General features: G+C 42.8%; 5 protein-coding genes across 5 annotated transcripts; 3 read left to right on the plus strand and 2 right to left on the minus strand.

Moving 5' to 3' along the window:
- Window positions 1–21: 21 nt before the first annotated feature.
- Window positions 22–730, minus strand: CYBJADRAFT_185610 (60S ribosomal protein eL19; the record flags this gene model as incomplete). The annotated part of the gene is made up of 2 exons (XM_020217179.1): window positions 22–589; window positions 705–730. 2 exons carry the CDS (start codon window positions 728–730, stop codon window positions 22–24), a joined length of 594 nt encoding a protein of 197 aa, XP_020069589.1.
- A 1,232-nt stretch (window positions 731–1,962) lies between these two features.
- CYBJADRAFT_129263 (uncharacterized protein) lies at window positions 1,963–4,884 on the plus strand (the record flags this gene model as incomplete). The annotated part of the gene is made up of 2 exons (XM_020212836.1): window positions 1,963–2,809; window positions 4,676–4,884. The coding sequence occupies 2 exons, from the start codon at window positions 1,963–1,965 to the stop codon at window positions 4,882–4,884; spliced, it is 1,056 nt and encodes a 351-aa protein (XP_020069590.1).
- Window positions 4,885–9,091: 4,207 nt separating this feature from the next.
- CYBJADRAFT_129282 (uncharacterized protein) lies at window positions 9,092–9,973 on the plus strand (the record flags this gene model as incomplete). The annotated part of the gene is made up of 1 exon (XM_020212837.1): window positions 9,092–9,973. One exon carries the CDS (start codon window positions 9,092–9,094, stop codon window positions 9,971–9,973), a length of 882 nt encoding a protein of 293 aa, XP_020069591.1.
- Window positions 9,974–10,073: 100 nt separating this feature from the next.
- Window positions 10,074–11,642, plus strand: CYBJADRAFT_17189 (uncharacterized protein). Its single transcript, XM_020216269.1, has one exon. It carries the CDS (start codon window positions 10,558–10,560, stop codon window positions 11,548–11,550), a length of 993 nt encoding a protein of 330 aa, XP_020069592.1. The 5' UTR covers window positions 10,074–10,557; the 3' UTR covers window positions 11,551–11,642.
- Window positions 11,643–11,733: 91 nt separating this feature from the next.
- On the minus strand, window positions 11,734–12,045 carry CYBJADRAFT_129142 (uncharacterized protein; the record flags this gene model as incomplete). Its single annotated transcript, XM_020212827.1, has 1 exon — window positions 11,734–12,045. The coding sequence occupies one exon, from the start codon at window positions 12,043–12,045 to the stop codon at window positions 11,734–11,736; it is 312 nt and encodes a 103-aa protein (XP_020069593.1).
- Window positions 12,046–12,486: the final 441 nt, after the last annotated feature.

A 12,486-nucleotide genomic window follows, 5' to 3' on the forward strand; every position in this document is an offset into this window, starting at 1 on the left:
TCAGTAGATTGAGTGAAAAACTTAAGCATCCTCCTTGAACAAAGCCTCTCTCTTCTCAGCGATTCTCTGTTGTCTTCTCTCTCTAGCAGATCTGTTCTTAGCTCTTCTAGCCTCGGCCTCGTCCTTCAAAGCCTTTTCACGAGCAGCCTCAGCCTTAGCAGCAATGATGTGCTCAACCAAAGCACGCTTGTGCTTGAAAGTGTTACCCTTAGCAGCCTTGTAAAGGGAGTGGTACAAGTGTCTGTCAATCTTACCAGCATCTCTGTACTTAGAAAGCAATCTTCTCAAGACTCTCAATCTTCTGATCCAGATAACTTGGGATGGGAAACGAGCCTCCTTGGTACCTTTTCTCTTACCGTAACCGGTGTGACGACCAGCACGCTTGGACTCAGCCAAAGCTCTAGCACGGGATCTGGAGTGAACACGAGCTGGCTTCTTGACGATGGTACCGTTCTTGTAAAGCTTTCTAATAGCTTGACGAGAGTTGGCTTGAGCAATCTCAGAGGACTCATTTGGGTCCAACCAGATTTTTCTCTTACCAACACCGACAACGGAAGCAGCAAGTCTCTTTTGAGTTCTCAAGTTAGCCCTATTCTTGAGTTAGTACATGTCTGGATGGTTTGAAAACAACGGGCGAGTCTGTATGATGTGAAAGTCAGGGTGATGTGAGAAGGAAGAGGATTGAAGAGGCTGTTATTAATCACCGGAATGTCATCACATGGAATCTCATCTACTGGGAATGTTGGTAACAAATGATGGGAACAAGGTGATCATTACAAGTACACTCAGCTCTCCAGTTCGTCTCTATCACTATCACAAAGGGTCTTTCACTAACGCCTCCTCAAACCATATTTTTAGATAGCCTTCATGCTCGCTCCTCTCTACTGTGAAATTCCTTTTAACCCTTTGATGACACCACTTCAAGACACTTTGTAGTAAGGGGACAGCAACCATCAGTCTGGCACAACCTCTCATTCAATCATACTGATGCTCATATGTTGTACTTGTTTCAAACGACTTACATCTTTACTGGGTATACCTGCTTGTCTGTATAAACTTGAGTATTTTGATGTTTGTGTGTAGAAGCTTTTCAGCTTTTTTTTTCCACCCTCAGCGCCTTTGCTGAAACGCAGAGAAATGCGGATTTTATGGGAAATGTCCAGGTGTGGCTTACATAATTTTCCAAGAGCAAAAAATGTGCTTGGTGGTGTTGAGATGTTCTGAAAATTTCACTTCGGGGACTGCTTGGTAGTGAAAGCCCTAATATACAAATCACATGACTTAGGGTTGAAGATCTTGTCTGACTTTGATGCGCGGGATTACGCGGGTTAAGAAACTGTAGACTTTCAGCAAAATGGTTATATACTGGCTCTTTTAACAATGGACCATTGACCGTGCTGAGAGTAAAGAGTATTTCACCAGCCAACGGCTGGGATCCTCTTAACCTCTATTGGGTACACAACTCAATACTCTGATCAATGATAGGCCAGGAATACTCATTGGGATCTCGGTTTTCCGAGGAACCAACTTGATGTGATACCCTTGTAGAAAACGTGCACTGCGCTTCAACTGAGCGAGAAGATGAAGCCACATCACCAGTTTGACCAGGATGACGGTAAACCACTTCCTAACAACTCAGAATGAACACTAGGGAAAATATTTTCCATGAAGAGACTGTCACTTAGGGCCTTTTGATTCCAATGTTATATGCGTAGACATACCTCACTGTTAGGGGAGGGCAAAAAACAGAGTATTTACACAAGGGACATCTCCCATAGTCCAAGATACAGCGTGCAACGTGGGCTGTAATAAGGAAGATCAGCATGGTGGCACAATTGCTAGCAATGTATTTATTATTTTGTATTCCACATCCTTGAATGTGTTCTACTATATAAGATGGGCTATAGTATTCATGAAACACACAAACAGAACATGTCATGATGTCCTTACACAGTATCAATCATGAGCTTCAACCAAGAGCGTGTCTCGGAAGATAAGCTTGTCAACAAGAGACACAACGCGTGGAAGTTGACATTGCCTCTTATCTGCGCAGTGGTTTTAACGTGCATCACTTCCATTGCATTGTTTGTCAACAACCCACAAGTGTCATATGGAGTCTCCAAATGGGCATTCGAAAAGAGTAACATCGTGAAACGGTCTATCAACTTTATCTACAGAGGAAAACAACCTTTGGGAATCCATTCCCATAATGACTACTTAAGAAGTGACCCGTTGTTCGATAGTTTAATTGTCGGTGCTAAATCTGTTGAGGCTGATGTTTGGTCATTTGATAATGGTGACGTCCTTCCAGTGGGTCATACTTTTGTTGAGCTAAACCCATTTGAAAACACCCTGGAGAAGTTATATACAAAACCATTGTTAGAGTTGCTAGATGCTGTGAACAGGGCCCGTGTTGAAGGCGAGCCTCCGGTTGGGATTTTCCCAGACTTCCCTAGCGAGACATTCTACCTTCATATTGATGTCAAGAATGACCCAGACCAGGTATTCGATAAGATTCAAAAGCATTTGTATCCTTTACAACAGAAAGGCTACCTCACCACTTTTGAAACTGTCTCTCAAAAATGGAATCATGGTCCCATCACAGTCGTCTTAACTGGCGATTATCCTTTGAAGAAGATTCTTGACCAAAAAGTTCGAAATGTTTTTGCAGATGCGCCTTTAAACGATTTAGTTGGTTTCAAAGCAACGATTACGTCTTTAGGTTACAATGGCCCACTGAGCATTTATTCAGTTGCTGCATCTGCTTCGTTTTTTGATATCACTGGCTCTCTCGGTTTGCCAGCTGGTGGTCTAATCGCTCTCGAGAAGAATGCAATTACGAAGGTTCTCAACACAGCAAGGGACTATGGTCTTGTCACTAGAATATGGGCTCTTCCAGAGCCATCCGAGAGCCAAAGGGATGCAATTTGGAATGACCTTTTGGATTTGGGAATTGGCTTGCTCAATGTTGATTCCCTGTTGCGTGCGGCTCGTATAGTGGCTCAAAAGTCTTAGAGGTTAGCCTTAGCTCCTCAATATATTCTAACTGACAGGATTCGGGATGTAGACATATATTCATGAATTGTATCTTTCATCTAGATTCTAAGGTTTTAAATCCTCGAGATGAATGAGATTCGATAGAACATGTACTATCCGTTTGTCACATTTGGATAGGATCCCAAGATATACAGCATAATGCTTTTCCTATTCACTATATTTCTCTAAAACTAGGTTGTTGGTTTATATTATTTGAAAGGTTGTGTACTTTGAATTTTCATTCAATGTAGGAATATGGGCATCACAAGCTGCAATTGGTGATAGTTTGCGGGAACCTACATAAAACTAAGTGGAAATGCTCTTTGACCTGTTGAGACTACGGTGAATTGATACCTGTATGTGTACCCTTAACTGTTTACATATCTTACCAAGGTAGGGCGAAGCTATTCTCTTGTCTCTCAGAAGCTGCGACGGAATAACTCGTTATGCATAAGAGCTTCATGACTTTAAATGAGCCTTAGAAGCAGGAGTGCCTTTTCTGCAACTTTAGCTCACGAATTTCAAAAACGTGCTCAAGAGATCAACATAATGAAGATTGACTTGCAATTACAGCTCAAAATCTGGCACAAGAATGAGTATTGGATGTGTATATAAAAGTTACCTTAATGGTCATTGCAGAGTTTACCCAACTTACACGAGAAGTTGGTGTTTTATTCATAACACCTTTTTAAGAAGCGATACACTGGAAACCAAGTTGAAAAGCCATAAAAGCATAGTGAAGACTTATTCAAAGTCTTCATTTGTCATTTTAGCATCAACAGAGCGGTATGAAAATTCAGTCATTGTTAAATATTATCAAAGAAGAGACCGGTGGCAGTGCCAAGCTTCAAATCAGGGATAATAGAAGATGGAGGGTATTGATCATAGCAGTTGGTGTCATGATCGTTATCGTTATGACAAAGACTACAATGATGTTTAACGATTCCCGTGATCGTGAAACCTTTAGAGATTCATTGGTGAAGCGTTCCTTCAATAATATTAATCCTGGACTCAAGGTTTTGCCAATTCATTCTCATAACGATTATGAGAGGGAGCACCCCTTGTATGATGCTTTGAAACTGGCAATCATTTCAGTCGAAACCGATGTTTGGTGTTTCAATGACAATGACGATGCTCTATACGTCAGTCACTTACCATTATTCCTCTCTAAGTCAAGAACTTTAAAGACTTTGTACACCGGACCGTTGGAACAGTTGATAGATTCCGTTAGTCAAGATGGTGAAGTCTTTGGACTATTTGACACCGAACCTGATCAAACATTGTATTTGCAAATTGACGTCAAGAACAATGGTGATGTTGTATTTGACAAGATCCAGGAACATCTAAAGCCATTACAGGACAAGAGATATATCACGACATATACTCCAAAGGACAACAAATGGTACCATGGTCCTCTGACGGTTGTTCTCACAGGCGATTCTCTGCTCTCAAGAGTAGCTTCGATGGAGGTGAGAAACGTCTTTGCAGATGCAAAGCTCGATGATTTGGATTCTTTCAAAAAAAAGAATCGAGGATCTGAACAGCAGTGAGGAATTGAAGACGATTTCCGTGGTTGCGTCATGTGAATTGGCAGATGTCGCAAGCTCAGTCGGCATTTTCAGCTCCACGGACGTTGAAGGGCTCTCTGATCGAGGTAGAAGGGATGTTCAAAGGGTCATAGACAAGGCTCACTCTTTTGGCCTCAAAACCAGAATCTGGGAAACTCCAAATTATCCGACGGAAGTGAGAGACCTTGTCTGGAGAGACTTAATTTCCATGGGGACAGATCTGCTCAATGTTGATGATTTGACTGCTGCTTCGAAGATGTTCAACTTGCAAGAGCCTTAAGGAAAGTATTATTAGTCTCTACTGTTATCATCTTCACAGATGCATAATATGTATTAAATGATCACAGCCTTATGAGTGTAGTTAGCACTAAGCTTTGTATTTCACACTGTAGTAGACAATTTGCGCAAGGGTTTTATGTAGAGCTCAACTGAGGGCTCTGCCTGAGGAGTCGCAGTTGCATGAGCCCGCATAAAAATAACGCTGACACAACGGGAGGACCACCGTCGTGGTTAAACAATAGAGAGTAATCAACGCGTTGTAGTACAAGCTCTCTTTATGTAAAGTTTGTTAGGCAATCTGTGAGACAGGCATAACTAAGAGAGCTAAAAGAAGTAACGTTTTCATGGGGGGGGGGAATACCTGATACTTTTTTCATGGAAGTGCTCGGTTGTTGTTAATGCTCCCAAACGTTTATACGAGAATCACTTCATATGTATTGCTATAAAGACATATAGCTTCTGACAATGACCTATCGTAGTAAAACCACACTATGACGTCTTTTTCGTAGATGCTCAAAATATCATAAACATCTGCTAATATTAATTATACATGACACATTCCTAAAACACTTATTGGTCAAATAATTTACCGGAGATTGGCATGTTATACGACATCGTAGTCATCTTTGTGACTAAAACCCTGAGCGTAGTTGGATATCAAACATTAGTATACACCATAATAATTAACCCGACTTAATTGCTATACTCAACACTTGTATCCGGTAACGTGATTTCATGTTTGACCTAATGTCGTTATTTCTTATGCACAGGAGATTAAGAATTAAAGTTACGAGAAAGTGAATACACGAGCATTAAAGTTGGAAGAATGGTACCATATCGAAACCCAATTAGGAAACCTAAAGCCATGTATGTCTCACTGACGGCATGATGTAGTTTTGGGTCATAATGCGAAATGAACAGGTTCTATGAACACAACGAGTAGATCTTGTTGAATTAACGCTACCATGTAATGATCACTTTCTATGACAGATAACTGGACAGATTTGCGTACCATCGTATGGATGCATGTTTGTCTTTATAATGACACATCGTTCAGAACATCATCAAAGTGCAAAAGATCATGCTGGCATCTCGTCATGAGGAGATACCATCCTGTATCGCCGTATACGACCTGTCTTGACTTGACACTCTGCCTATATATGACCATCTTTGACGGTGACAAGGAAACTCTTGTATAATTATAAAGCACTCTTTAAGGTTCATGACTATTCAAAACGATACATGCATCAGCATTAACCTCCTTTTATGTGTGTCTTCTTGAAGGCTCTACGCCGTTTCTAAGAATCTATATTTGTTACAGTGTCAGATTAATTTGCAGCAGAAATATTGCAAGACAGAATGTGCAATGAGAGATATAGGTTTTGCAAGATCATCATAGACCAAAGTTGTGCTAAACGCATGAAACCGAGATCTGAAAGCTGTATATGTTGCTCAATTTCATTTTGCATGCAGAGTAAACATTGGTGATAGGTGTGGCTCGTGCTTACTGCATGATGTAAATCCTAATTCAATGGATTTATCCTTTCAAATAACAGGGTAAACTCTAGGCTTTTTGATGATCTGATTTTATCAAGCAAATATGGTTGCTAACTCATGAAGAGGTGACCTTCGATATGAACCGTTTTGACTATCACCATATAGTACCTCTTCTAAGCGGAAGCAGCCGGGGTTAGAAAGGAGGCTTTGAAACGACGAACGGTCCCAGATGTATTTTCAGTCTTTCTCTGTTTCATTTTTCGGAAGTTTCAAGTAAAGCGCAAGATGTTAGGTTGCAGAGGCTACAGGAAAGTTCAAGATGTTGGTGGTGCTGCTAATGCAGTTGAACCAGCCAGTTATCATTCGTAAATTACAAGAGCTTCAGAGTCAGTGGATTTTGAACATTACATGATTTACTCATGAACTTAACAGCTATAATAGAACTGGCGGTGATGTCATAAGAGTGTCTTTAGGTTCCTGTCCTCTTGTGTGATTGCCTACAAACCTGTTCAAAATTAACCAGCATATTACATGTCATTTACAATTGAACGAGACCCTTAAATCGCAGATCCCCAAAGTGGGTGAGAAATACCCGTCCGAAATGGCGAAAGGATACTGGCACGATATTCCCATAGTTCTGTTGACAGCTGGGCTTGATTGATCCAGGAGAGGTTCTGCCCCCTATCGAGGAATACTGGACGCAAGTTTACGCAAGAGAGAAGGGGGTCGGTGGGGCTTCTAAGTCCTTTCGATCAAACTTCAAAGCGCTATCTGAACAGCAAAAAAACATCTCGTATATAAGGTAGTTTGTAAGTTGAGTTTTCACACATGCCAAACAGCGAATAGCGTTGGGTTTAAATGTAATCACATAATCAATGAAGTTCGTATGTATTAATGTCGCATACTCCTATGTGCAACAACTTTGAAGCCACGGTGCAGGTGTGTCTGAGTAACTCCAATTCTAGTGTCTCCCTGTGCTGTCATAGGCATGATTTATCAGCATATGTTCAGAACCACAACTGGGCAGCTGTTTTTAGTTCTATATGCAACCTATACCAAAATGAAACCAGAGTTTCTCAAAGTTAACGCGGGAGATCAGAACAAAGAAGCTGTGCAATGCGTGTCTGTTATTTTTAGTCAATAAGCACAATTATCAACGACACGTTCGAAATGCGCTGCTAGAGGACATGTGGACATGTAATTTATGAGAAATTATCCAACCGTCGATCGAAAAATCATGCAACAGCATCACTACGGAGCCCATCTTTGGTTCATGTAGCAGAACCATATTACAGTGCAACATTAACTCGTTCCTTCTTAGCGTGTTTACATCTGTGTACAGCAACCCATCAAATTCAGACCATGTCCCTTGTTCTGAGAGAAAACAAAAGGCGTACGGTTTAAGGGACGATGTGTCTCGCTGCCTGACACTGGCCCCTCCTCGCTGCCCTTGTCCCAGAATGCTCAAAACGGTAGCGTGTTGCAAAAACCTCAATCCCACGCTGGGCTGGGCACCACAAGCAATGGGATAATATTGCGCAACATGTGGCCGTTTGCTCTTAGCCAGTCGGAGCGGTATTTACGCGCAAGTTTTCAAACCCGTCAAGGCCGCCGTCGGTGTGCATATAGTTCAAGTACTAAGCGCAGCGATCCCAGATCACTGATAGCTGGCCCCGTGTTTTGACCAATACGGGCGAGCAACATCGCCCGAAGCTGGTGCCCGGGCAAGTAATTTAGAGATAAAGTATTGGCCTCCTCAGATCACCCACGTTCCACACCAGTTCCGGTCCTTCAATGCCATCGTGTTTAGTACAGTGGCCAAAGGTGCTGGAAGCAGAAACGGGAGTTTAGACGGGGTTCCCAGAACAAGCGCGTGTTAAATAATCCCGCCTTCTCGAAACCTCCTCCCAGCCCGCGCGTGTTTCAGTTCACGTAGCCTCTAACACCGGCTCACTAAAACGTACCGCCCAACTTCAAGGCCCCAGTGCAGCTTACAATTCAAAGCGGAGCGTGGATCGCACAAAACACATAAAGCCACCACCAAAAAGTGTGCATGTGGGTCATCCTTCGGCCGGTGTGAACTTTGTGTACTGGAAAAGTGCTTACGTACGGTGATGCAGCGATATGTAACGACGCTTTTACGGATAAGTTCCCAGTCGTTCAAGTGAAGAGTTTAAGGAAAAGGTACTTAAACACTGTAATTCCCCCTTCCATGGAAGATGGATACCAAATTGTTCCCCTTTGGATCAGAGGACCTGAAGCTCTTGCACAGCGTATTCTGAGATCTTTTTTGTTTCAGTTCAAAGCTCGGGAGCTAATTGCTTTGTCATTCCACACGTAATACTACAACAGACGGCATCAAATTGCCGCGACTCGCAACAAGGTTATAAATATTGACCAACATGTCCAGTGAGAAGTTAATACCGGATCACCATTCATCAACAGATACACCCTCACAGCGCGAGATCCAGCTGGACTTATTCGATAGCGCGCCTTTGAAACTTGCAATTGACGAGGAGTCGTTTACGGCAGAACAACTGAGGTTACAGACACAACAGTTTTTAAGAGCGCAACGATCTCTTCGGGTGTGGAAGGTGTTGACGCTAATTTCAACCATGATTGGCATTTTGCTCGTACTTACTACCGGTTTGGTTGTTGCATTTTCCCGAAACCCGACCTTTATCAACGATTTCATGAGATGGACGGTGGATATGACGCCAGTGGCTTCACAGCCCTTTAAAGCGATACCGAGCGTTGCACAGTTGAACAGAGGTAAACCAGTCTTACCGATCCACTCGCATAACGATTATTGGAGAAAGACACCCCTATTCGATGCACTTGAGTTGGGCATCCAGTCCGTCGAAGCAGACGTGTGGTCCTTGAGGGACGATGAGGATATGCTCTACGTTGGCCACAGAGTGTTTTCGTTGACACAGTACAACAGTTTGGAGAGACTATACACGGGACCTTTGTTGGAGTTGTTGAACTCCACCAACCCGGACTTGACGTCAACGTCTTCAAGACAAGGCGTTTTCGACTCTGACCCTTCAAAGACGCTATACCTCTATATCGACGTCAAGAACAACCCAGAGATGGTTTTCGCAAAATTAGAATCGCATCTCAAGCCATTCTTAGAACGCGGATATTTGACCACATATTCGACAACAGATAAACAGTGGTACCACGGCCCAATCACGGTGATTGTTAGCGGAGAAGTTCCAGTGGAACAGATTAGCTCAATGTCGTTAAGAACGATGTTCATCGACTCCCCACTGGGCGACTTCACCCAGTTGGAGGAGAAACTCCACGAGCTAAACAACACAGACCCACTATCCACCATATCGATAATGTCTTCTGCATCCTTGAAGAAAATCACAAACAGTAAAGGCATGACCCAAGGTGGCTTGACTTTGGAGGAGAGGGCATCTGTTAAGGAGGCCATCGAAAACGCACACTCATTGGGCATCCGCACGAGAATCTGGGAGACTCCATCATGGCCATTGGAACAGAGAGATAAGGTTTGGCGTGATTTGATGAACCTGGGCATCGATATGATCAACGCGGACGACCTATTGGGTGCTGTGTCGTTGTAATTCTATATAACTTTGACCGGTAGATGCTCCACAGGCCGTGACCTAGTGATTCTTTAATGCTAATGAAAATAGACTCTTTATCATCCAGTAGCAACGCTCTGCCAGGTAGTCGAGCGCTGCTTATGGTGCCAGAGATACGCACATGCGAATTTTGTCACAAAAAGTGTGGCTTCTTAGGGAGAGAACTACACAACTGAGCTCGGTGCCATCTTGTCCAATCACCATGGATCAAAAACGAGCAACCACACTACGCACCAATCGATACACAACCAGTATACAATTTCACAGCTTGTACGGTATAATCAACGCATTTCTTGACCATGATATAGTGCTAGAGACTGTACAGTTCGACAAGCGCTAAAAGGTGGTTCGGGACACAAATTGCACCATACGTCAAATAGCAGCTAGCAAAAGAGAAAAAGAAAGAAAAAGCGGGCAGGTTTTTTTCCCTCTGTTTCGGTTCGAAAGTTGACAAAGTTGTCTTCTCTGAAGAGTTCGTCTCCACTGAGAAATCTCGAGAATCACTCTCAGTGTGCGTGCGTTCCAGTTCCAGGCTCAAAGATATTCATCAAGTTTGTTCAACTATGCAGCTCTTGGACGACTCTGTGTTTTATAACCTGCTGGTGAATAATACCGAGTCCATCAGCGATTCCAATGGTAGACGTTTGTGTGGTGGGTACAACAACACGCAAAGCTCAGATGACGTGGAAGTGGAGCAACAAGAACAGGGGAAACAACAGCAAAAAGGGTACGAATGTTCATCGCATGGCAATCTGGACTCGCTGATTAGTGACTCACTACAGTTCCCACAACACTTGGATAGCACACAGATACACCAGGATGGGTTCCAGTACCCGCTTGTATCCTTCTCATTTCAACCGTTTCAGCCACCACAGGAACCACTCAAACCGACACAGGAGCTGCAAAACGATAGTGAGGTTGCCTCAACGTATCAACAGTCTGTATTTTCCGAATCGTTGAGTGGTGAACATGGATACATCAACGATATGAACTCTTCGATTTCAAGCTTACACACTGAACGCTCACCAGATGATTTCTTGTTGAAGGACTCGCTTCGACAGGTTAAAATTGAAACTTCGATATCGCCCAAGAGCATCGGCAGCAGCACCGTAGAAGAGGGCCTACCGCACAAGAGATTCCACAAGTTCTACTCAACAACGATGACACCTACACAACGCGTTAAGAAAGTGTCAAGCGTACCGACGTACCATAGATGTCCATTTTGTCAGCGTCAATTTATGAACAAATCCTACCTGTCACGTCATTTGAAGAAACACGATGCGGTTAAAGACTACAAGTGCCCCTTCTTTGCACCTGAACATACAAAGTGCCATCACCTAAATGGTGAATTTTCTAGAAAGGACACCTTTAAGGCACATTTGAAATCTATACACTTCATCTACCCTATAGGTGTTTCCAAGAGTAACAGAAATGAAAGTGGAGGGCGTTGTGCAGGTTGCTTCAAGGAGTTCTCAAGTAACAACGAATGGATTGCACAGCATATCGAGACTGAACAGTGTCCCGGATTGGCAAAATATAAGGATGAAAAGAAATGACAATCGGGAATGAATTGGCTAGTACTATGTATGTTATAGTTACATATACATAGGTAAAAAGGAAAAGGGATTCTAAAAGGCTTAAAAACACCAGAACAAATGAATCAGGATTAAAAGATATGGATCGATATTAAAACAAGTACTGTTAACGTTATTCATGTAGCGTAATGTAGAGCAGGAAATCTAGTTCTTCTTCTTGCGTGCAAATGACGTATGGTTCTTCTTTCTGTTTGACATCTTCCAGTTGTGATGTCTTGCATTTCTATCACCGCTAGTACTTACTTTCTTTACGTCACGAGCGGAGTCATCTTGCTCAACCTCCATCTCTTCCTCTTTGTCGTTATCAGCTTTCTTAGTCGATTTTTGCTTCAACAGATCTTCCTTTAGCTTATTGGCAAGTCTGTTTTGTCTCTCATCTACGGCTTTCTGAAACTCTTTACCACGCTTAATGGACTTAGCTCTAAGTTTTGGTTTAGAACGAAGTGATTTGGCCATATCTCCTGGGTGCTTGTGCTATTAAATAAAGAAGACCTTGAAGTCGTAGAAGAGAGAGATGAGCTATGTTTGATTGGTACAAACAAGAAAATTTTGTGATGCTTTTAAAAGAAGGATAAACGTCCCGATTGGGAAACTACTGTATTAGGAAAATCGAAGAGAGGTGTACGGATGTTTTGGTTCTTTCTCCATTTCCCTTGGTTGGTACACGCTAAAGGCGTGAGCAAAGGCAGCTCCCACTGATCTGGTAGGCTGGCCTACGCCGGAGTGGGAGGGGGAGGGAAGATCCAGCACTATGGAGCAGGGCCTCCGATGAAAGGACTGACTGAACTTGAATTTCTTCAATTTGCCACCAATAAGCTATATCGAATGCTCTGTTTTCTGTGAAAGAGCTTGCGTTTGTTAACAATTCTCTGCAAAATTCCCTTCTATGTACGTTTC

This window comes from Cyberlindnera jadinii, assembly GCF_001661405.1.
Source record: "Cyberlindnera jadinii NRRL Y-1542 unplaced genomic scaffold CYBJAscaffold_10, whole genome shotgun sequence".
Lineage (NCBI taxonomy): Eukaryota > Fungi > Ascomycota > Saccharomycetes > Phaffomycetales > Wickerhamomycetaceae > Williopsis > Williopsis jadinii.

Excerpts from the sequence above, each read along its gene's own strand:
- CYBJADRAFT_17189 (XM_020216269.1), top strand. The coding sequence starts at position 10,558 with ATGCAGCTCTTGGACGACTCTGTGTTTTATAACCTGCTGGTGAATAAT.